This window comes from Lutra lutra, chromosome X (assembly GCF_902655055.1).
Source record: "Lutra lutra chromosome X, mLutLut1.2, whole genome shotgun sequence".
Taxonomy (NCBI): Eukaryota; Metazoa; Chordata; class Mammalia; order Carnivora; family Mustelidae; genus Lutra; species Lutra lutra.
In genome coordinates this window covers 84,696,331-84,721,137 of record NC_062296.1, presented here as the reverse complement: position 1 = coordinate 84,721,137, position 24,807 = coordinate 84,696,331, and the positions used below count along the sequence as shown (strand labels likewise).

Sequence of the window (24,807 nt, the reverse complement as noted above, 5' to 3'; positions counted from 1 at the left end):
TGACGCACCATGAGGTGGACCTGAGCTCAGGAGAGGGGTGGGGGGCACAGGACACAAAGGGAAGGAAGAGCATTTGCAGGAAGGTGAGAGGAGATGTTTGGAAAACAAAGGTGGCCCTGCCGTGCACATAGGTTTCTTAAGAGGAATCAGTGTCTGGTGTTGGTAACTCTCTTACTGGTCTAGGCAAGCAGCTAAATGGGGAGGTAAAGGGCGTTTCCCAAATGTACTGGGGTTTTGATTACTTTTAACTCAAAACAGCGTTCATGCCAAAGTGGCCCATCTTGGGGCGGCCTGCCCTTGACCCCTATAGCCACTTTTGAAATCACTCTCAGAACTTCTGAGCAGAGGCAGTTTTCAAAACCAAAATAAACCTTGGGTTGCTCGTCCCACCCCAGTACAAGTGGCCTGAACAGGTTAAGAAAACACATAAGCTTCACAAGGACGGGTCTGTTCTACTTACCAATGAACGTATGCACAGCAGCAAAGGCTAAAGAAATCTGTTTTGAACAAATGAATGTTGCAGGAACACATCTTTACTCAGCACTTACTATACACTAGGGACAGGGAATGTATGAGTGAATTGGAGAGACCACGTCTAGCAGGGTGCTCTGGCAGGGAGGTGGGAGACTAAATACAGATACAGGGGCTATACTGTGCTAAGTGCCGTGGGACATAAAAATGGGGCATCAATCCAGCGTTTAGAGTCAGAGAAGACTTTCTGAAAGAAGAGACATTACCAGCGAAGAAGTGAAGGAGAGACAGCTGAGGGAGAAAAGCAGGGCCTGGGCACTTGAGAAGAAGAGAGACAGCGTGGCCTGTCTGGAGGGCTGAAAGGGTTTCAGGGTGTTTGCAACACAGAACTCAAGGAAGTAAGTGAACAGAAAGAAACTGGGCCAGATTTTATGAGGTCCTACAAAACAGGAGAAGAGCTCATACTTCGTCCCAAGGCAAGCAGGAGCCTTTCAAAGCTTTTAAGCAAGGCAGTAGCATAATCTAATTTGCCTTTTAATAAAATGCCCCTGGCAACCTGTATAGAGAAACAGCAAGGATTGAGGCTGGAGGTTGGGAACCCACTAGAATGCTGTGACATTAAATAAGATGTTAGCTGAGCATACCCTTCTACCAGAACTGAAGACAGCAAAAGCCGAGGCTGTTCTGGAAAAAAACAAACAAACAAAACAAAACAAAAACCAACAAACCAGAACGACTAAACCTGTCTGTGCTCCACTGTCATCCCCCATGAACCCCACCTCTCAGTCATCAGGCCTCTGTGCAGTCCCCTCCCCTTGAATGTGGCAAGACCCTTTAAGCAACAGAATGCAACAGAAGGGACACTGCCAGCTCAGGGCCTAAAGCTTAAGAATGTCTGGCAGCTCTTGCTGTTGTATTCCGGGCCACGATGACCATCCTGGGAAAGACCTAACTGATCAGACACCACAGTTCTGTGGAAGCCCAAGCTAGCCACACGGAGGCGAAGCAAGGCCTGGGCCAAGAGCCAAGAGCCCGGGCAAGCTCCCAGCAGAGAGCCAGCATGCAGGGCCAGCCACGAGGGACGCCATGTCGGAAGCCGCTCCTCCAAGCCCCAGTGAACCAGCTGACACCAAGTGAAGCAGGGACAAACTGTCCCTGCTGAGTCCCGCCCACACTGTAGAATCATGAGCAAATAAACAAAACAGCCATTACCTTAATTCACTACATTTTGGGAAAACTTGTGGAGCGACAACAGATAACTGAAACGGGGTCCTAAAGTCTTGTGTAAGCTTACGTTCTAATAACACTCAGGACACTGAGGGAATGAAAATGCTGATTATGAACACCACACCCAGCATGTTCTCACCTGAATGGCGTCACCGGTGAAGACCCCGTCTATTATGAAATACGTCCAGAACACGGGCCACTCACATTCAATGTTTTCAAAGAGCTTGAGTTCCGCAGGGTCATAATGCAATCGGTTTGGGTCCTGGAACCACACAGGGAACCTTCTGAAAGGTGCTGTCAGATTACATATATAACACCACTGAACCCCACCGGGTTTCCCTTGCTTTCTGAATCAGTACAGCTCTGCGGCGGCTAGGATTAGGAGTTCGCCCTAATGGAGAGATGCTATGACTGGCAGCTTTCCATGATAAAATTTCCAAAAAGTCTATCGGAAATGTACACAAGACTCCTTGGTGGTTTATTATATTAAGCTTCCTAGATTGCTAACAAATAAATAGCAATTTGCCTATTGCAGTGCTCAGCAGACCATCTGCTTTGTGGAAATCACTCTATCAGTCACTGTGGCAAAGAAACTCGAGAAGGAGGCCACAGTTGCTCTTGAACACATTGTGAGCCACAGAACTGTTTGTCCTTGTCTACAGGCTCGTTTTAAACCACCAGCTTGCTGTCCTCCTGATGATATTATTCTACCGCCTAACTCCAGCCTTGCTGTCTCCAAAATTAAGATTTCCCCGTCCAATATTCTAACGTGTAATTTTACAATCAAGAGAGGGAGAACACCACAGTGGTGATTTAAATATGAAGCAGTTAAGGAATCATAAGAAACAATATTTAAATACAACCTCTCTTGGGGTTTTATAACCATCTCGAAGGAAGCGACAGCATCCATAACGCCCCTAGGAAGATAAAGAAAAAAAAGTGCATCTGAGGAAAGAGAACAATTTCTTTGTCTTTGTCTTTTTATGTTGGTTCGTGTCGGCCATTCACCCCCATTCCCATGAATCTTTTAGTCACAAAACATGTACCAAGTACTCTTTGTTATCAATACAAAAGGTTATTTTTAAGTAATAAGCCAAGTGAATTCAGGGTTGATCAGGGCCGAGAAGGGAACGCCAAAACTTCCGGTGAGAGTATCAGGGCTGGGACAGTAATCACTGAGAGTTCCCAGAGGGGCCAGCCCTTCATTCTGATCGGCTGTATCACGTAAAGATGCAGAGGGACCCTTACTGCTCCCAGAACCCACCAAGACAGATACTTGAATTGCTTCTGCCTGAAAGACTGGAAAGCCAAAAGGACATTCCAGACTCCTCACAAGTAGGCTCTAGATGCAAAGAAGTAGGGCAGCGAGGTGGAGGCAGGGCAGGGGTGGGATGGGGTAAGTGGGGCTTCCTTCGGCCTAGGGCTCTCATTGCTGGTTTCCCTGGGTGTTGAGAAAGAGGGACAGTGGCACGGAGCTCTCCATCTGCTTCCCTAGTCCCTGGCACGCAGTGTCGGGTGTCCATTCCCCAGTTTCTTAAGTGTCTGGGGGCTCCTTTAGCATAGGCTGCAGAGGCCAGACACACCCAGTGGCCAGCCCCAGAGAGTTCTCGGAGTCCTGAGGAAGCCCAGCCAAGAACCTGCTCCCTTTTAAACACTTCATTCCCTGCACGGACTCCCTGCCTACTGGGACAAGCTAAAAGAGCTTCCTTTTTCTCCACTAAACTGTGAGACAGCTTCTTTGGGTATGTGACTGGAGACCCTTCAATCCCTCTGTATCCAAGGGCTAAAAGCATTTTTTACGGAATCTAAGTAGGATCATCAACATGAAGATTTCAGCTCAAGAAACTTACTTTTCTATCTTTCTTTCTTTTTTTTAAAGAAAACTTACATCTTGATCATTTTACTGAGAAGTTCAGTTGCCTTGGCTATTTAATAAAATTATCAGTTTGGTATATCGTCATAGTTCCTGCATTTCACCTCAGAGCAGGGATTTTTTTAAGCTCAATTGACCTTTGGGATCGCCAAGTCCCCAGACATTGTGTATAAACTTGGAGGATACTGGGACGTGTGTGTTTTTTTCTGACAGGGACCTTCTAGCTTTCAAGAGATTCTCAAAGAGGTCTATGGATCTCTAAAGGGTTAAGAAGCACAGAAAGGGTATAAACTGGAGTTCAAAGGTGCCAGCGTGAGTTTAAGCTCTGCTGTCAGGAAAAGAACTAGGGCACTGGATCACTCTGAGACTGTTTTCTCCCCCATACACTTGGCCTTGGATCCCACACTCCGAGTCCACTTAGACAAACCAAGCCACTGACCTCATGGAGAACCAAGGCCAGGGTGAGCTGCTCCATGTCATCACGAAAGGGGCACGTAACACAGAGCAGAAGGGCGCCAGCATGAGTAATGCTTACCTGGAGCTTGGAAATAATTTCATTTTTGGTCACATTCACAAGGTTCACGTCTTCCACTGCAAAGGCCGGGAAAGAGATAATGGAAAGAAGTCCAGCGTCAATCTCCTTAGATGTTGATGCTCTTGGCAGCATGGAGAACAGAATAGACTGAACGAGAGACAAAGAGGTGGCCTGAACCTGGGAAGCATGAACCGGTGCATACAGTACCTAGAGACCATGACCTTAGCCCTAAGGAACATTTGAATGAGTCTGCTGATTTTCAGTAGAGCTTTTTCCTACCAGTACAACCCCTGCTGGGGGACCTCACCTGCCCAACCAATGATTCCTGTTCCTTATGGGAGAGGACAGGGTCAGGGAGGGCACAGTGCTACCTGGACCCCATGCTGAGAACTGCTGGTCTCCCTCCCTTGGGGGCCTTTTGTTGACTTTGCTGTCTCTCGGACGTGCAGGGGAAGAATTACGGACTACTCCATCAGCAGGCCAGGGTGTCCTGGCTGTGAAGACAAAGACAGAGGAGCACACACATACAGGGCCAGCACGGAGAAATGTCTGACTTCTGTGGAACATGCCCGGGTGATCCAGAACCCACGTGAAGGGGTCAACACCAAGAGACCACACAAGCACTCGGGCAAAATGGTAGATAACAGAATTACTGTAGTCCTAGAACTTGGGTTACTTAGTGGCACTATAATAAAGCCTCAATTATAAGGTGGTTGGATCAGGCACTGTAAACTAAAGGAAGGCGAGTGGTAAGTGTGGGAAGGGAAGGCAGCGGACATTGGGATCTAGTGTTACAGACACGGGGCTAGAGCCCTGCAAATGTAAGCGTATTAAATTTCATATAAACGTGGTATACTACATTAACTGATTTTTAGATGTTAAACCAATTTTGCATTCCTAGAATAAATCCCATCTGGTCATGTTAAAAAAATCTTTTTTCTATTTTATAAAGAAGGAATTTGGACACTATGTTCAGTTCACACACGAGGGCTGAAATGCAAACACAGAGACTCATGTGGCAGAACAAGCATTCTAAGCCAGGCTCCGCTGGCTACAGAGCTCACACAGCTCCCACTAGGGACCACTCATTATTAAGGGGCATACCAGCTCGACTCTATTAAACTATGCCCCAAGAAATAGCAGATTTCCCATTAAGGACAATTTAATGCGGGAAAATGGAGTGAGCTGCAAGGGGGTAAAGATGGGGAACGCTTCAGCTTCAGAATAAAGCTTTCATTTTCTCAAGCGAACTGACCCCCAAGCCCAGTTCTTTAGCTGCCCTCCCTTAGGTTCTCTACCTGGAAACTCGCACTCCCCCTAGAAGCTCCCTGCTAACAAGTCCGCACGGCTCTCACCCCCGCAACGCCGGCTCGGGCTGTGGCACACAGCGGGCCCTCGGTAAGTAAGAGTTTGCTGACTGACCTGCAACAGGGGACCTACTGTCTGCTTGATGGAGTCCCCTAACCTGCAACAAATCCCTGCTTCCTCTGACCTTTATTTCAGGCAGGATCCACTAATTTGCCATTTCTTCCATCTCAGCTCTCCTCCACTATCCTTTCCGTCCATCTCCACCCCTCCCCAAGTGAACTACTGCTTGCTGGTCCTTTGATGATTCATGAAAGAAACTTGAGAGAAAACCACCTATATGCTCAAAAGCAGACCAGATTTTGTCTCCAGCCAAACAAGGTTGCTGTGATGGTTGACGCCATAGATATACCTCGCCGTCATTGTGTCTCAGGTTTACGTAGTACTTCTCAGCTTACGGAGCGCTCTGACGAGCTAAGCTGATTTACTCTGATCCTTATAACTGCCCTGTGTGACAGGAGGGGAAGGTGCCAGTAGGCCCATTTTATGGATGAGGGAACTAAAGCTCAGAGAAGCCAAGTGTCACCAAGCAAGAAAGGTGAGGAGTATGGGGTGGTTGGTGGAGCACACAACTCTTGATCTCAGGATCATGAGTTCAAGCCCCATGTTGGGGGTAGAGATTACTTAAAAATAAATCTAAAAAAAAAGAAAGGAAAGAAGGAAGATAGATAGATAGATAGATAAGGATGTGACCTGGAGCCCAGGTCTTCTGCTCTGTCAGCGTCCTTCCCTCCTGTCCAGATCGTGAGAGGCTGGAGCTGTTACCTGGCAGTGTTCGACGTCATCAGGCAGGACGTGGATGACAGACTTGCGTCCTCCGTGGGCTCCAAAAAGGTCCAGTTCATCAATTGCCTCAAGGGCTGCCTAAGAGCACAGGAATGAATCACTTTTTCTTTCTAGTAAACAAACACTCCCGTATGCAGTGCTCCTCCTCTGCCACTAAGCAATCTAGCATACATGTTGTCCCAAAGGTGATGAAACACACATCTTTAAAATTCAGCTAAAGTGTCCTATAGACATGTTCTATCCTTATTTTCAGTGGAATCAGGCCTTTCCTACACATTGCTGCTCTTTGCAGAAACAAGAAAGAGAAAATAGACAAACATTTCCCCAAATGAAATCAGTATTCGACTGAAACATAAAATATGAACAAGTTCACAACATTGGCAGGGTTGTGGGGGGAGGGCACTAAACTCATGGACAGCTTTTCTTTCATTCACCTATTTATGTTAATTCTAACGTTAGCACGCCTGCCACTTAAAGAAGGTTAATTCTTTCAGTATTAAGTATGTTTTCGGTCAGCTGGCCTTCACAGAACATATTTCCTGTCGCTCTGAAAATTCTAGCTCTGGAGTCTTTATTCTATCTGAGGATAAACTTCAGTCTTGAGCGGGAGGCAGGAAGGGAGGCATGTGAAATGTCTAGGACAAAAGATTAAATTAGTGGCTGGGGACTGACTGGCCCACAACTGTGTTCTGTTTGGCCTAAAGAAATTTTTAAAATTGATTTTGAATTGGAATACCCTTCGAGAAAGTTCCCAGTGTCCCCAGTACCCTTCAATATTTTTCTATCTGGCTAGCTTCACTTGTTTATGTTACTTGCCTGACCTGACCCTCACAGACTTTTGAACTTGTAAGCCTTGCCCTACAAAGCAGTCATATTCTTCGGCCTTCTTTATTACCCGGAAAATAAGAGTGGACATCACACACTCAGGTGCTCAGACAACAGCAAGACCTTAGGCCTGTGAGTGATAATGATGGATAATAAGGAAGGAGGGCGCTTAATTTCTGGCTCATGCACTTTTCAGAGTAGGAAACCTACATTCTTTACCTATAATCTCAGTCCGGCTGCGGTATACACGCCACTTGAATTTCATACCCGCTGCCAACTTTTGGGAAAAATATGCTAATCAGATTAAATCCAAACTCCTAAAGATAAGAACCAAATCAAAGCCAGTAGAAATGCACAGAAGGAAGAACAAACAGGTCAAGACCGTCACCTTGGCCATTCCGACAGAGCTTGCATTCAATTCTGGAATGCCCTGATTAGTCTTATCTCCCCGTTCCCACATTCCATAATCCTGCAGAGGGAATAAAAAAAGGTAGTCATCAGAGCAGGAAAAAGAGGTACAGGAGCAGTGCTATGGAAAAATAATTCCTTTATGTTACCACAGGCACAAAGAAACATGAATATCTCTTCTCAAAGGTTCCTGAATTCATGGCTTTCTATACTCAGGCATGCTCGCCCTCAATTTCACTCCATTTGACCTCTGTGCAGAATTTTGCAAGTAAATACTCAAGTGGAACAAAAATGCATGCAAAGACACTCTCAATTTTCTTATTCTTAAAAGTTATCAATTTGTAAGAAACTCGCGATTTGTAGAGAACGAAATGTTTTATCTTCAAATCAAATGAAATGCTGCCCCTCTATTGAGCTGATCCCTTTGAACTTGTATCAAATTGTAAGATAGAAAAAAGAAACTTTAACAAATGTATTCTAACTGCTTGAAGCCAACCAAATCATTTAATATAATTTAATACCTATTTCTAATATTACTTCTTGAGGGAAAATGCTGAGCAAATAACAGAGGCCAAAATCAAAATTAAGGCACAGAATACTGAACGTTTTTGGTCTTTTAAAACCAATTATTGTGAATTGGCTCAGAACACGTCATACAAAGGCTGTGATACATGCATGCCTAACTTACAATTCCTATTTTCACTGAAGAAAGGCAAGTGCCGGGTACTGTTTTGAAATAGTGTTACACACACTACTGAAAAATTACAAGCCGACAAGAACAGAATCAGTGCCAAAATTTCAGTATTTATTATTTGATCTGCAAAGATGAACATTTCTAAAATGTGCAAATTTAGACATAGGCACACCAGAACGACGTTAGACTCTTTTCTGCTGGCATGCCTGGTAGCTGAGCCACAGGACTCAAATCAGTGTTCTTCACATCCGGGCCTTTCCACATTCCAACCCATTCTCTTTCCAAGCCCAGACCGAGTGACTCATCCTTAAACACTGCTCTGATCAGCTCACTCCCCTAGACAGGAATCTCCAAAGACAAACTCCTTAACCCCCAGGACTCTGGGCACCTCCCTGCCGCTGGCCACACCTCCGTTATGTGGCCTCCACCCACTGCAGGCCCACAAGCAGACTTTGGTCTCTGCTAAGTCTCCAACTTCCCTCCCCATTCCCTCTCCCCAAGGATCCCTCCCACACTCAGAGCCCATTCCTGCCCATTCCTGCTCCCGCTCTTTCCACACCCTTCGGCTCATCCAAACCTGGCTCATCCTCCAAGGTCCAACTAAAGTCCCACCCTTTCCAGTCCCCTTCGGTTTCTTTAGATTTCCGCCCTACTGGCATCTTGAGCCGGACCATTCTTTGTTGTGGGGCTGTCCAGCGGAATCCCCCACCAACGCTTGCTAGATGCCAGTAGTTCCCTCCCCAGTGTGACAAGCAAAAACCATCTCCAGACATTGCCAAATGTCCCCAGGGAGGGGACGACTGTCCTGTACTGAGAATCGCCTCTTTAGACCTAGGTAGCCCTTGGAACCAACCTGGTCTTCTGCCACCTATTTCTGTAAAGAAGGGCTATCTGGGACTCAGCCATGCTCACGCTCATCTGTTGTCTACCCTTGCCTTTTAGCGACAAGGGCAGAGGTGAGAAGCAACAGGGACCACAGAGGCCAAAAAACTATTTACTGTTGGGCCCTTTACAGAAAATGTTTGCTGACCCTGGCTTTTGACCATAGTGGCTTTTTTTTTTTTTTTAAACCAAACTCTACCCTTTCTTTACTGCCCTTATAGTCAGCTTTGCACAGATGAGTTGTTCTAGAACAACCAGAAGTGCATGAGCCTTCACCAGCTGCAACAGAGAGCAGCCTGGAGGCACTGGGCTTTGTACACATTTATAGCCACCCACACCTGGCCTGGGGCACACATCTGGCCCAGGCCCCTCTGCCTGTGGTCTGCCTGGAGGGGTCCCCTCTGCACTGCAGCTCCTACTGACAAGCTGACCCTCCTGCCCTTCACACTGATTCCGGTTGGCCTGTGCACCTGCTATCAGACACGTTAGGATCTTATCTAAAACAAGCACAGGGATGCCTGAGTGGCTCTGTCAGCTAAGCGTCTGCCTTCGGTTCAGGTCCTGATCTCAGGATCCTTAGATGGAGCCCTGCATTGGGCTCGTTGCTCAGCCGGGGGCCTGCTTCTCCCTCCCCCTCTGCCCGCTGCTCCCCCTGCTTGAATTCTCTCCCCGTCTCTCTCTCTCTCTCTCTCGGGCAAATACATAGACAAAAATCTTTTTAAAAATTTTTTTTAAAAAGCATAAAGGATTCAAACAGAGCACGTGGTACCTTCCAAACATATCAACTCCTCCATTGGATCCCAGGACAAAAATGCATACTTTGTGTGCAGAGGTGACAATCTTAGAGCTCAAATCTTGCTAACCTTCTGATCAGGCCCAGACAGCCTGGCCATCCGAGACCTGTATGATTTTTATTGTTTTGAACTGGGACACCTGAAAAACTATGAGGTTGGATACTTACAGCAACTTTATATGCAGCTTCTATGTAAAAAACAAGATTCTGTATGAAGGCCACTTCGTCAAGGGTAAAAATAATACGTAAACCTAGTAAAGAGAAACAAACAATGAAGTTACAGAGTTAAGTTGTGGAAGGAGAGATGTGTGCTGCCAATCCCAGATTACAAATATCCCACTAGGAAAGAAACTCTTGTACCCCTATTTTCATTTTCTTTTTTTTCTTCTATTTTCATTTATCTTACTAGACATCAAAAATTAAATCTGAAGTAAACTGAAACAGTTAATGTCTAATCTCAGAAAGAGAAAGGAGGGAAGGTAGGCAGGTGTGCCTATGGGTAGAAAAGGCTGAAAGGGGTGTGGGGCCTTCTGCTAGTGTTGGATTTGCACAAAGAAGTTTCCAACAAAGCACAAGTTTTAGCCCAGAGCAACCAGATACGGTTCTTATCATTGAGTGAGCCCAAGGGTGGGTATCCTTCCCCTGTAGCAGACAGGTAAAGTAGAGCCCCCAACTTCAAGAGAAAGCCCTTGACCTTGTGGAAAAGTGCTCCCCAGACCTCCCCAGGGGGGCTACACTGATTCTCTGAAGTAGGTGGTGATCAAAAGAGCTGGATTTTTGCTGGGGCCCTTGAATGTTTAGGTGATTATGGCTAATGTACGTATTTTGAAAGTATAGATTTTTGAGGCTGGTAGGGATATGGTAAGATGGGAACTCTTACATCAATAGGGGGAGTTTAACTAGTAAACTGTTCTGCAAATGATTTGGTAATATATATAAGTAGCCTTTGAAGGCTATCCGACAGAAGGAAGCAAGTAGCGATGGGGTCAAAGTTGGTATTTTAGGGCACCTGGGTGGCTCAGTCAGTTAAGCAGCTGAATCTTGATTTCAGCTTGGGTCATGACCTTGGGGTCTCAGGATCGAGCCCCACGTCAGGCTCCATGCTCAGCAGGGAGTCTGCTTGAAGATTCTCTCCCTGTCTCGTCTGCCCGTCTCCCCCAACCTCTCTCTCTCAAGTAAATAAATCTTCAAAAAAAAAAAAAAGTTGGTATTACAATATCAGTTACACTAGGGGGAAAAAAGGAATAAAGGAATAGTTTGATTATGGCACATTCATTGATAAAGTCACTAAAATTATATTTATGAGGAACTTGTAAGATCATGGGGAAAATGCTTAAGTTATAATGCTATATAACAACAGCTACTATTTATGTAAACAATATGACCCTAAATTGGGGGGGGGGGGGAGACTTAGAGGAGACACATTTAAATGAAAATTGGCAGTGGAATTCTTTTCTATTTTCCAGACTATTTACAGCAAGCTCATCTTAATTTTCATAACCAAAAAGTACTTTTTTTAAATAAATGCCTGGTTTATTCACAAAGCTATAACAGTATTATTTACTGATTTCTGCCACCTTTAGTGTTTCACAATTGCAGACTGAAATTCATGGGAAGCCCCTAACTCAGAAGGCCAGTGTACTGGACTGGGGATAAGAACTCTGAGACGCAGCAGCTAAATGACCTAATCCCCGGAGACGGTTACAGCAGACTGTATCATGGGAGAGACCATTTGGTTAGCAGAAACACGCTGCGGTCTGGAGCTCAGGGGGCCTGGTGTCCAAGCTGCCATGGAAGTCAACAGCTTGGGCTGAGGAACAATGTTCACAGTCAGGGAGTTTCTGGCTCACTCCCAGGATGAAGGCTATGGACTGACTGACCAATCTGGGTGGACAGCCGGGTTCTAGAAATTATGTTGTTTGAATATAATTCCGGTAAATGAGGGCGTGTCTAGAAGAGGGGGTAAGAGGAAAAGGTGAAGGGGCCAGGCCAGCTTTGAGATCATCCAGAGATGCTACCAGAGCGGGCCTGACAGGTCGGAGTCCGCGTACATGACATTCTAAAGATGCACGCTTTTTCTTTACAGAAATAACTTATTTTGAATTTGGATCACTGCCTGCCACTCCCCACCCCCTTCTGGATTGCCACTCCCTGTGCAATGGGCTCCAAGGGCCCGGGCTCACCAGAAGCAGTCATCTGGGCCAGGAACAGGAGGAAGAGGGAGGTGGCATCCACCTGGAGGTGGCCCCACTGGTCGTCACCCACCACGGTGCTGCAGGTGGCGGTGTTGTACTTGGCGTGCAAGCTATCTTTGGTACTCTGAGTGTGCTTGAACTTCTCCACTTTATCCACCTGAGGGAGAGAGCAGGCCAGTTCCACATGGTTAAGGGGCTCATGGCTGGCACAGGCCTCACCCGGGGTCCATTTCTTGGTCCTAGACCTCTTAGCTGCTACCTCCGGGAGCCAGAGAGATGGAGGGCAGCACATGTCCAGTAGTGAGCACCACGCGGGGTGCTGTGTGGGGGATTCTCCCTGCCCACCCCAGAGATGACCCAGCCCAGGGGGATTTTAACAAGCTCTGCAGGACAAGGGGTCAAGCCAAAGGGTTGTCTTGTCTGCATAAGCCCAGCAGGAGCTGTGACACCCGGTAGGTGCTCAGCGAGAGAGAGGGGAGAAAGAGGACTTATTTAAACTTCAGGGTCCAAAGGAAAAGACCTACTAGGGCTTTGAAGAGTAACCAGGCACATGCTGCTGAAGGGCGGGCCAGCATCATTAATTTTGGAATCCTTATGGATCCTGGTATGATGCTCTGTGCATGGTATGAGCTCAGTGAATTATTTTATTTACCCCTCCCTGAAATGCCACGTTTTAAACACTCAAGCATTTTCAACTCAAATGAAAAGAAACGCTTTTATAAACTCAACAGAATAAACATTACTACATGGCTGTCCGAGAGTGGCTTTTGAAAACAATGATTTCGTCTCAATTTTTTAAAAAAGGCATGTTCAGGGCACCTGGGTGGCTCAGTGGTTTAGGCCTCTGCCTTCAGCTCAGGTCATGGTCCCAGGGTCCTGGGATCGAGCCCCACGTTGGGCTCTCTCCCCATTGGGAGCCTGCTTCCCCCTCTCTGCCTGTCTCTCTGCCTGCTTGTGATCTCTGTCTGTTAAGTGAATAAATAGAATCTTCTAAAAAAAAAAAAAAAAAAAAAGGCATGTTCTCCTTCTATACAAGTAACTCTTCAAAAGAGATCGAGAAACAGGGTCCTTGGAGTCTGTGGTTCTATAGGAGGATAAGATTAGTGAAGATAATTTTAAAGGACAAAGTAAGCAAAATCTTCTCAATTTCTCTTCCACTTGAGAAGAAAAGCTCAAAACACTTTAGGAATGTTAGCTGTCACCACGAAAGTGACAGAATACCCACTCAGACGACCTGAAAACACACTTGTCATTTTCTGCCTACCTGTCTCATCATGCACTGGAGAAGACCCCGCATCAGTTTCACCACGTTCTGTGGAAATAAAGTGGGATCAGTGACAGGGTCGGCCTCCCTGCTCCATGAAAACCACCACCTCACCACACGGCCCGTCAGCCAGGGCTGCCCCAGACCTCCCTGAGAAGGTGCATCCTGAGCACATACAAGCGTTTGGCCTGTTGAGGTGATCTCCGCTCCCTCACAGAGAACGAAAATCTTGATGCAGTGACTTACCTCAAATAAAGGGGTTGGACCGGATGGTACCTCCAGTTCTGAAATCCAGTGACTCCTCACTGGTATTTTAGCAAGACAAATTTTATAAGCCTGGTACCCTGATGCTAAATTCTGATGTAATTCTTTTTTTTTTTTGTTATGCCAAAGATGAATGAAGTCTACCACGCTTGCCCTGAAGTAATGATGCTTCGCCAGAAGAGCCATCTGTGATGCCATCACAGGACTGTTGAGTAAAGTTCTTACAAAATGCAAGTAGCTACCACAGTTTCTTAATAATATGTAATGCAACCAACTATTGTCACTATCATTATGAACAATAGCCTTAGTACTAGGATAATCAGACATTCTGTCCAGGCACTGTACAAAAGCCTTGATCGGGATTGGCTTTGGTCTAATTCTTGCAACAACCTTATGAGGTGGGTGTTGTTATTACCCCACTTTATAGATGAGGAAGCTGAGGCTGAGAGAGATGAGGCAACGGTGCTAACGTCTGCCAGTGGGCAAGGGGTGGAGCAAGGACAGAGCCCACAGCCAGGGGTCTGACTCCAGAGTTTGAGCTCTTAGTCAATATGCTATATTGCCTCTTACTTCCTCCACAATCCAGACCCATCAAAAGGCTGGTCTTAATCCGTCCTGTTAAAAATAATATAAAACTAATTCACAAGTGGCTACAGAATGGGATATTCTGTAGGTCGAAGTAGCCTGGCTGAGAGAAGTTCCTCCCCCAGGACCATGAGCATCTATTCTCTTGTAGAATGTACATGGTCTGCAGGGGAGGAATATAGTGAAAGGCTATGAAAGTTCATTACCAGAGAAAAATCTGGAATGAATTATACTTCAGATCTTTCTGCCTTTAAAATCCGAGGATTCTAGGGCGCCTGGGTGGCTCAGTAGGTTAAAGCCTCTGCCTTCGGCTCAGGTCACGATCCCAGGGTCCTGGGATCGAGCCCCACATCGGGCTCTCTGCTCAGCGGGGAGCCTGCTTCCTCCTCTCTCTCTGCCTGCCTCTCTGCCTACTTGTGATCTCTGTCTGTCAAATAAATAAATAAAATCTTAAAAAAAAAAAAAAATCCTAGGATTCTAGAATACAATCTCATTTTAGGACATAAACTCAGGGCACCTGGGGTTGTTCAGTCGTTAAGCATCTGCCATCGGCTTGGGTCATGATCCTGGGGTCCTGGGATCAAGCCCTGCATCGGGCTACCTGCTCAGCAGGAAGCCTGCTTCTCCCTCTCCCACTCCCCCTGCTTGTGTTCCCTCTCTCGATGTCCCTCTCTGTCAAATAAATAAATAAAATCTTTCTTTCTTTCTTTTTTTTTTTTAAAGAGGATATAGGGGCGCCTGGGTGGCTCAGTGGGTTAAAGCCTCTGCCTTCGGCTCAGGTCATGATCTCAGTCCTGGGATCGAGCCCCACATCAGGCTCTCTGCTCAGCAGGAAGCCTGCTTCCTCCTCTCTCTGACTGCCTCTCTGCCTACTTGTAGTCTCTGTCAAATAAATAAATAAAATCTTAAAAAAAAAAAAAAGAAAAAAAAAGAAAAGAGGATATAAACTCTTCTGAGGCAGAAAATGTTACCTCATAAGGTAGAAATACCAATGTTATAATTAAAATTTTCTATGTGTATAGCACAAATATTTGTCAACTGACTTCCCCTCAAATAAAGTTTCTTTCCATTACGAAGAAGCACAGCAGTTCCCAACTGGGGGTGATATTCCCATCCCCCAGGGGTGGAGGAACATCTTGATATGTGGGGCTAGAGGCATTTTTGTTGTCACCATGATGAAGGTGGGGATTACTGGCATCTAGTGAGTAGGGCCCAGGGAGCCCAAGTATCTCTCAATGAGCGGTACAGTCTCACACAATGAATACTTCCTACACCCCAAAGGCAACAGCAGCCCTGCTAAGGATCATGGGAAGATCCTGTGTTATCCTCTATAATCAAGGGAAAGGTCCCTCTTTAGTTATTAACCACACTCAGCACAACAATGTGGCCTGTTCTTGTCTCACTGCTGTCAGTCACAGCGCAGCAAATCTAGTCAGCTCTAGCCTGCAACAGGAAACGTGACAGAGGAGAGGTACCCAGGTACCCGGTGTGCACGTGTGCTCGTGTGTATAGGCAGGCAAGCTTTACTGTGATTTTGTCTCAAAGGAGGATGGGAAGTTTGATGAACATCCACATTAAATTATTATACTGCTAAAGAATGATTCACTTCCAAATGATTTTTTTTTTTAATGATTCAAATCCAAACAGTCCTTCCCTTGCTCCCACAGACCGGCTTCCTCTGTTAAGTTTCTACTGCTGTCAAGGCTCCTGCCACTGCTGCTCATTTTGGCTGCTGTAGCAAGCACTGATGAAGCCCTAAGAACTCTTCCTGGACCTGATAACCCACTGGCTGTGAGGGCCAATGAGGAACATGTGAATCAAACATCAATCCCAAAGGCTCTCATGCTAAGAGAGCTACAGTGTTCTTCGTCAATGCTCCCCACCTCAATGCTCTCACTCAAAATATTCTGAAAATACCTCCTCTGCTCAAGGGCAGACTCTTCTTACATACTCAGGGATGGCAGATCTTTGTGAGTATGTCGCTTTCTCATTTGGGAAACCAATAAAAGGACTGCGTCATGCCGTAAGGTCACATAGGCCTGAATACTGGACAACACCGATGTGGTTCAAAATGAAAGGGTGACTGACTATAAATTCCTAAGACTGCTTTGGAATGGTTCCATCGAGAAAGGAATTTCTAAGGGAAATTCCAAATTGTTTTAATCAGTAGCAATACCATTTGGAGAAATACCCTTTCAACATGACTACTCTAGACTACCGCACTTTGGAATGGATATTTCTAGTGGCTGACTCGTTAAATACAATTGTATTAGTTTATAAGGACATTTTGTATATAAGTAAATATAAAATTGACAGAGGGTGTGTGAGAGAAATGTAGCTAGTTAGAAATTTGGATGCTTTCCTTTCCTTTTCAGAATCGTGTGGTTTAGGGGTGCCTGGGTGGCTCAGTGGGTTAAAGCCTCTGCCTTCGGCCCAGGTCATGATCCCGGGGTCCTGGGATCGAGCCCCGCATCGGGATCTCTGCTCAGCGGGGAGCCTGCTTCCTCCTCTCTCTCTGTCTCTCTCTCTGCCTGCCTCTCTGTCTACTTGTGATCCCAGTCTGTCAAATAAATAAATATTTAAAAAAAAAAAAAAAGAATCGTGTGGTTTGGCTATTTTTCTAAGCAGGGGAAAAAAAAAATCTCAACAAGAACGACCAAGGAGACTACCTAAGTGCCTCCCTAAAATACTCTACAGCAGAAATGGAGGCGATGCCTACACCGAACTGTTCTGCACAGCTACTTCCGGGCTTTTTTATTTAAGGAAAAGGCACTGAGCAGCCAAGATATGGCTGCCGGTCAGTATTACCTGCTCCAACTCGTAGGCTTTGGCCTTGTCCTCATCACGGTCGGCATTCTTGCGGTAGGCCATTCCCAGGCCCCACACGGCCAGAATGCTGTAGATGTTATCCCGCACCCAGGCATCCTTCTGCTCATGACTGGCCGACAGCAGCCCTGTGACGGGATTCTATTAGAGAAGAGACACAAAATGACTCGGCACCACCCTTGCCCAGCTCTTGGCAAACGAATGCTCACCCTTCGGGGGCACAATGAGGGCTGGGGTGAAGAGTAGAAATCGGAGTTCTAGTCCCTGCTCTGCCACCAACAGCATGATCTCAGGTGAGAAGGGACATCACTTTTCTGGGCTTTGGTTTCCTCATCTGTATAATGGAAATATTAGACAAGAAAGTCTCTAAGGAATGTTCTAACTCTTATGTTCTTATTCTTTTCCTTTCCAACCAGATCTGCTGTTGTGACAAATAGAAGAAAGAGCAAACAGAAAAAGCATACAGACTTTCACAGATCTGTGCACTGAAGGCTTAAGTCTTCTTCTGCCTTCGTGTTTCTACACCAGTTGGTGAAGCACTGACCCTGGGAGCAAGAGACCCGGATGCAGGGTTCCACTCCACCAGTCTAGCTCTGTGCACCAGGGGAAGCCATCTACCTTAACTGGGCCTCCACCGCCTTGTCTGTGATCTAGACACTTAACGTGCCTGAAAAGGAAGCACTAGGCAAGAGGACATCAGGGGTCCTACTTAGCTACGATATTTAAAAGGACAGCTGAGTCACTAAAAAGCCAGATCTTCACACCAAAAAAGTATACACTATATTCCCGACAGCATTGTTCATAATAACCCAAAAGTGGAAACAACCCAAATGCCTATCAACTGATGAATGAACAGAATGTGGTCTATACAAACAACAAAATATTATTCAGCAACAAAAAGGAGAGAAGTGCTAAGATATGCTACAGCACGCGTGAGCCTTGCAAACATGATGAGAAGTGAAAAATCTGGTTACAGAGGACTGCATAATGCATGGTTCCATTTATAAGAAATGTCCAGAATAGGCAAATCTGTAGAGATAGAAAGTAGATTAGTGGTTGTCTAGGGCTGGGGTTGGGGGAAGGATGGGAGAAGTGGGGAGTGAGTGACTGATAACAGGTTTCTTCCTTTCTGGGGGTGATCAAATTGTTCCAAAATTGTGGTGATGGTACACAACTCTGTGAATATACTACCAATCATTACATTGTTTATTTTAAACAGATGAGTTATATGATAAGTAAATTATATCACAATAAAACTATTTTTCTTAAAAGCCAGTGCTAATAAACTCTGTGCCTAGAAATAAAACGGTAAGGTAGAAAAAGAGTCACATAAAGATAAAGTCTTGTTGACCTTTCCTAAAAATACGCAAAGAAATATGTACCTAATAAAATACATCTAATAAAATACAGAGCTTTGCCAGCTTAAACAAAATTAATCAAAAGGGTACTTAATTATCTACAAGAAGGCTCATGAAAAGATTTGGGTCCTTTCAAAGTGATATTACCATGGATATTAGGTAAAAAAAAAAAAAAATTTGGCATCGTTTCAAATGGTCCCACATAAGGAAGTAAATATTTAACTTTCTCTTTTAACTAACCCATGCCCTCTTCAAAAACATCTAAAGCTTAACGGATACTGCTCTCAGGGGCAACAGCATTCTGTATTTTAACACTGTTTCATAGCCAACAATTACAAATCAATCATTTTAAAGTCTAGAACTTAAGTCTAGAAATGGCTGAGTGAAGGTACAAGTCTTATTCCAACATAAGCCACTGGAACTGTTCTGAGGCCGGCTGGCTAATCCCAGGACAGCAGCCAGTCAGGAGATCCAGGGAAAGAAATCAGCCCTTTCCTGGCGTACCCATCAACCGTGAGTCCACAAAGACAAACAGCCTTCCAATGACACAGCAGTGACCGCTTACACACAGTGCCAAGTGTGGTCTGGATTATGAAATGTCACTGTCCTCTTAACTGAAAGTTACTTCTTTGATTCTTCAGTTTGGGCTTAACTGTTGAAGTGGATTAGTTTATCCCTACCCAGAGCTAGAATGTCTGAACCCCTCGTTCCACTACAGAGACACAGTCTAGGTGTTTTGGAGATCCCCACATTCAAAACCCCATACTCAAACCGTGTTAACTTGGGGTGCTGCTGCACTCAGTGAAAGAATCCTTACTGTTATGGAATGAATATTTGTGTCTCGCCATATTCATTTTATTTGATTATTATTATTTTTTAAGTAGGCTCCATGCTTAGCGTGGAGCCCAATGCACGGCTTGAACTCACAGCCCTGAGATCAAGACCTGAGCTGAAATCAAGAGTCGGACAGTTAACTGATTGAGCCACCAGGGCGCCCCTGTCTCCTCCATAATCGTACATTGAAATCGAATTCCCAATGTGATGCTGTTTGAAGGTGGGGCCTTTGGGAGGTGATTAGGTCATGAGGATAGAGCCCTCACAAAGGGGACCTAGTGTCCTTACAGGAGGAAGCCAGAATGCTAGCTTGCTCTCTCTCTGCACTCATGCAACAAGAAGCCGCCTGTCTACAACCGGAAGAGGGCCCTCGCCAGAACCTGACCACGCTGGCCCCCTGATCTCAGAACTCCCAGCCTCCAGAACTATGGGAAATAAACCTCTGTTGCTTAAGCCCCTGGTCTGTGGTATTTGTTATGGCAGCCGTAGCTAACACTTGCTTCTCTCTTAAAGTCTATGAAAAATAATGTGTGGTGCCGGAAGATGTGGGAGGTTCCATTTTGATGTAATTCAGGACACCTGAAAAGAGCACAGACTGGGAGACAGTCGGCGTGAAGGGAGGGGTCTGCTGTCCCTCCCTCTCAGGCCAAGCCAGTGGTTTCGCATGTGGGCGCCTCCCCCACCTGGAGGCAGCTTACACGGTGCCACCTGCCCTCTCGCTCACCAGCTTCTGTGACCCACCCCACAGGTCCATCTCCTTCAAGCTCTGGGTCTTTTACTTGCCTTAGCGATCTAAATGGAGGGGGAACAAAAGGCCTCCGCAGCAGATGCAAATTTTACAAGCTAAACAGAAACAAGCAAACTGTGGACAACAGGAGGAAAGTGGGTAGATCTGCTCAGGCTAAGCCTATGGCCTCAGACAGGATCATTTTAGCCTTCTGCTGCTTCCAGTCTTTTAAAAATATAATCTAATTCTGTGGATGCCCACACATAATCTTCAGTGTATTGTGTTAAGAGCACAAGTTCTAGAAACAGATAGCTGTGTAAAAAGCTCTACCACATCCAGCTGACCTGGAACAAATTACTTCCGTGTCTCTGTCTACCCATCGGGGATTAGAACAGTACCTAGACCTCACAGGGGTATTTGTGAGAATTACAGGAGTAAATTCAAATCAAGCATTTTGGACTATGTCTAGCACAAATTAGTGCTCGATAACTGCTCACTATATTATCAACCTATTTGAACAGATTTCATTTATGTTACTTTTTCATATAATTATTTTAGGAAATCAGATAGAGATGGTAGTTAGGGGGAAAATCTATAAGTTAGCTTAATGTAACCATCATTAGTTTTTTTAGGGGGAATAAAAAAGCCTGGTGCCTTCTTTTATTTTTATAGTAAATACTGCTAGTGAATAGATTTATCCCATTGTTATGTTTGACACAAAAAACCTGGGGACTCTATATCTTCTCCAGGTCTTTGCCTTTCCTCTTCTTCAGCCCTGATTTTCGCTCATTCAAATAAATCTTCCCTTTCTGTTTATTTTACTAAACTCTCTATGTGCGTCACCTGAAAAAATAAATCTTGGTGACAAATTCTGTAATAAGCGTCAAGAACACTCGACAACCATCTCCTGAGGTGACAGGTGTGGGGCCACGACGGAAGAGGACAGGGCAGATTGCAGACAACCGAGCTACTGGAAGAGCCGTGAGGAGTCAATGGAAGTGGCCCAGCGTGGGCTTAGAGGAGATGGCACAGGCCTGAGCCAGGGGACTCAGCACCCAGGCTGCAAGGGAACTGGCAATGACATCCTTAAGCTCGAGGAGAAGAGGCCTGAGACAGAGAAGCCCAACATAAATTGTGTCTCACTGAGGGCAAGGGGCCAAGAGCTGGGCATTCTGTCATTCAGGTTCAGTCATGTGTCAGCCCCTCCTACCTTCTCCACCACTTCTTCACTTCTAATTTAGAGAAAGTGCCCTTTTTGGCTCCTGTTTATGAGAGAAAGGCCTAGAGTACATTGGGCCCAGGGCTTGGCTTCTGTGCTGTGGTAACAAACACCACTAAAATCTTGGTGGCTTATAACAACGAACATTCCTCCTCCACACCTCGCGTCCGTCCCTGGTCGGCTGTGTTTCCTCTAGGAACCAGGCAACTGCAGCGGCCGGTACCCACAGCACTGCCCAGCTCGTGGCAAAGGAGAAGAAACACACAGCAAATTGTGAGCTGCCTCTTCAGGCTGCCAGCCAGAACGGACACATTACTTCTCCTATCTCATCCGTGAAAGCAAGTCTCACGGCTGATTCTGAGGTCAACATGAAACCTGTGAAATCCTCCGCTAAGGATGAGAAGAAAATAACTGTGAACAACTATTATGTGAACAATTACGTTGCCATGATGACCTCACCTGCTAGCCATGGTGGGCTGGGACCCCCATCCTCACAGCCCACCCATAAGTGAATCTGAAGTGATCAGAGTTTAATATGTAATGAACAACTTGCATTTTGCTTTTTGGCTTAGAAAAAGCTATTATATAAAATGAAATTCCTACTCTTTAGGACGGGGGAAGAGGAAAAAGGAATTGAGATATTAATCAGACAAAACAGACTTCACAGAAAAGAATATTACCAGGGAAATGAAGAAATGTTATAAAAATGATAGGGCCAACTCACCATGAAGACATAACAATCCTAAACGTGTTTGTACCTAATAAGAAGCTAAGGGATACAGGGGCACCTGGGTGGCTCAGTAGGTTAAAGCCTCTGCCTTCGGCTCAGGTCATGATCTCAGGATTCTGGGATCGAGCCCCGCATCCGGCTCTCTGCTCAGCAGGGAGCCTGCTTTCTCTTCCTCTCTGCCTGCCTCTCCACCTACTTGTAATCTCTGTCAAATAAATAAATAAACTAAAAAAAAAAAAAGAAGCTAAGGGATACATACACAGTGGCTAGAATAGAGAGTCCAGAAATAGATCCACACAAATACCACCAATTGGTTTTTGATAAAAGTCTAAAGACAAACAGGGAAAGGACAGCCTTTGTTTTTTTTTATGATTTTATTTTTACATAATCTATACACCCAACATAGGGCTCAAACTTACAACCCTGAGATCAAGACTCGCATGCTGTACTGACTGAGTGAGCCAGGTGCCCTGAAGAATAGCCTTTTTTATAAATGGTGTTGGAATACAAAAATATAAAGGGTTATAAGAGAATATTATGAAAAGTTATAGGCCAAAAAATTGGATAACCAAGAAGAAATGAATAAATTCCTAGAAGCACACAACTTTCCAGAACTGAATCACACAAATGGAAAGATGCACAATACTCATGGATTGGAAGAATTATTTAGTTAATTGAATTAAATTAATTGTTAAAATGCCCATACTAACCAAAGCAATCTACAGATTCAATGTAATCTCTACCAAAACACCAATAGCATTTGGGGTACCAGGGTGGCTCAGTCAATTAAGCATCCTACTCTTGGTTTCAGGCCTAGGTCACAATGTCATGGGTCATGAGATTGAGCCTCATGTTGGTATTCCCAGTCAGCAGGGAGTCTGCTTGAAGATTCTCCCTCTACCCCTTCCCCCCCTTGTGCTTGCTTGCCCCCTCTCTCACCCTCAAATAAATAAATCTTTAAAAAAAATACCAATAGCATTTTTCACAAATCTAGAACAAAAAATCCTAAAATTTCTATAGAACCACAAAAGACCCCCAAAGAGCCAAAGCAATCTTGAGGAAGAAGAACAAAGCCGGAGGTATCACAACCCCAGTTAAGATATACTACAAAGCTACAGTAACAAAAACAATACGGTATTGGCACAAAAATAGACACACTATAACAGAACAGAGAATCCAGAAATAAACCCATGATTATATAGTCAGTTAATCTACAACAAAGGAGGCAAGAATATACAATGCGGAAAAGACAGTCTATTCAATAAATGGTGCTGGGAAAACTGGACAGCTACATGCAAAAGAATGAAGGTGGGCCACTTTTTTACACCATACACAAAAACTAGCTTGAAACAGATTAAAGACTTACACACAAGACCTGAAACCATAAAACTCCTAAAATAAAACATAGGCTGTAATCACGTGGACACTGACCTTAGCATCATATTTATGGATAGGTCTCCTCAGGCAAGGGAAACAAAAGCAAAAATAAACCATTGGGACTACACCAAAATAAAAAGCTTTTGCACAGTGAAGGAAATCACCAACAAAATAAAAAGACAATCTATTGAATGGGAGAAGATATTTGCAAATAATATATCCAATACGGGGTTTATATCCAAAATATATAAAGAACTTATATAACTCAATAAAAAAAAAAATCTGATTTAAAAATGGGAAGAAGATCTAAATAGACATTTTCTATCCAGAGAAACAGACCAATAGACACATGAAAAATGCTCAACACCACTAATCAGGGAAATGCAAATCAAAACCACAATGGGATCACCTTACACCTGTTAGAATGGCTAAAATGAAAAAGACAAGAAATAACAAGTGTTGTGGAGAAAAGGGAACATCTGTGCACTGTTGGTGGGAATGCAAATTGGTGCAGCCACTGTGGAAAACAGTATTGAGGGTTCTCAAAATATTAAAAATGGAAATACCCTATGATCCAGTAATTCCACTACAAGGTATTTATCCAAAGAAAATGAATACACTTATTTTTTTTAAGATTTTATTTATTTATTTGACAGAGAGAGATCACAAGCAGGCAGAGAGGCAGGTAGAGAGAGGAGGAAGCAGGCTCCCTGCCGAGCAGAGAGCCCGATGTGGGGCTCGATCCCAGGACCCTGAGATCATGACCTGAGCCGAAGGCAGCGGCTTAACCCACTGAGCCACCCAGGCGCCCCAGAAAATGAATACACTTATTAAAAAAGGTATCTGCACTCTCATGTTTACTGCAGCATTATCTACAACAGCCAAGACATGGAAGCAATCCAGGTGATTCATTCATTCACTGATAAGTGAATGGGTAAAGAAGACATGGTATATGTGTGTATATATATACAATGGAATACTACTCATCCATAAAAAAAAAAAAAAGATATTGTGCCATTTGTGACAATATCAATGGACCTAGAGGGTATTGTGCTAAGTGAAGTCAGAGACAGAAAGACAAATACCATATGATTTCACTTATGTGTGGAATATAACAAAAAAAAAAGTAGAAAATAGATTCATAAATACAGAAAACAAAATGGTGGTTGCCAGAGGGGCACGGGCATGGGAGGATGAAACAGGTGGCAGGGATTAAGAGGTACAAACTTCCAGTTACAAAATAAGTCACAGGGATGAAAAGTACAGCATAGGAAATATAGTCAGCAATACTATAAAAACCTCATATGGCATCAGATGGTAACTACACTTATTGTGGTGAGCATTTAGTAATGTACATCATTGTTGAACCATTATACTATACACGAAATATCAATAAATACTCAAATATTACAGCCACTGGAGGAAAGAACAAAATAATAAAAAGATGTATCTTTTAAAATATTAGGTGAGTAAACAAAAACAGTAAAACTTAGATGTCAAAATAGTTGTTGACATGGTTATAAAACAAGGCAAATACCAAAAGTAATGAGCAAAATAAAAGCTACATAA

The 24,807-nt window shown here is 44.6% G+C and overlaps 1 protein-coding gene across 8 annotated transcripts in view; it reads right to left on the bottom strand.

The window, feature by feature from the left end:
- The window catches only part of PHKA2 (phosphorylase kinase regulatory subunit alpha 2), an 84,879-nt gene that overhangs the window by 43,039 nt on the left and 17,033 nt on the right, over positions 1-24,807 (bottom strand). For all 8 annotated transcript variants that reach the window (XR_007124716.1, XM_047715241.1, XM_047715243.1 and 5 more), the window contains exons 2-10: positions 16,976-17,134; positions 13,319-13,366; positions 12,043-12,211; positions 10,028-10,110; positions 7,471-7,551; positions 6,237-6,335; positions 4,107-4,253; positions 2,562-2,615; positions 1,838-1,960 (exon numbers count right to left, since the gene is read on the bottom strand). Coding sequence is in view for 7 of the 8 variants with exons in the window: in XM_047715241.1 (XP_047571197.1) it covers positions 1,838-1,960; positions 2,562-2,615; positions 4,107-4,253; positions 6,237-6,335; positions 7,471-7,551; positions 10,028-10,110; positions 12,043-12,211; positions 13,319-13,366; positions 16,976-17,134 (963 nt within the window). In the remaining variant the exon portion in view is untranslated. The remainder of the gene's footprint in view (positions 1-1,837; positions 1,961-2,561; positions 2,616-4,106; positions 4,254-6,236; positions 6,336-7,470; positions 7,552-10,027; positions 10,111-12,042; positions 12,212-13,318; positions 13,367-16,975; positions 17,135-24,807) is intronic.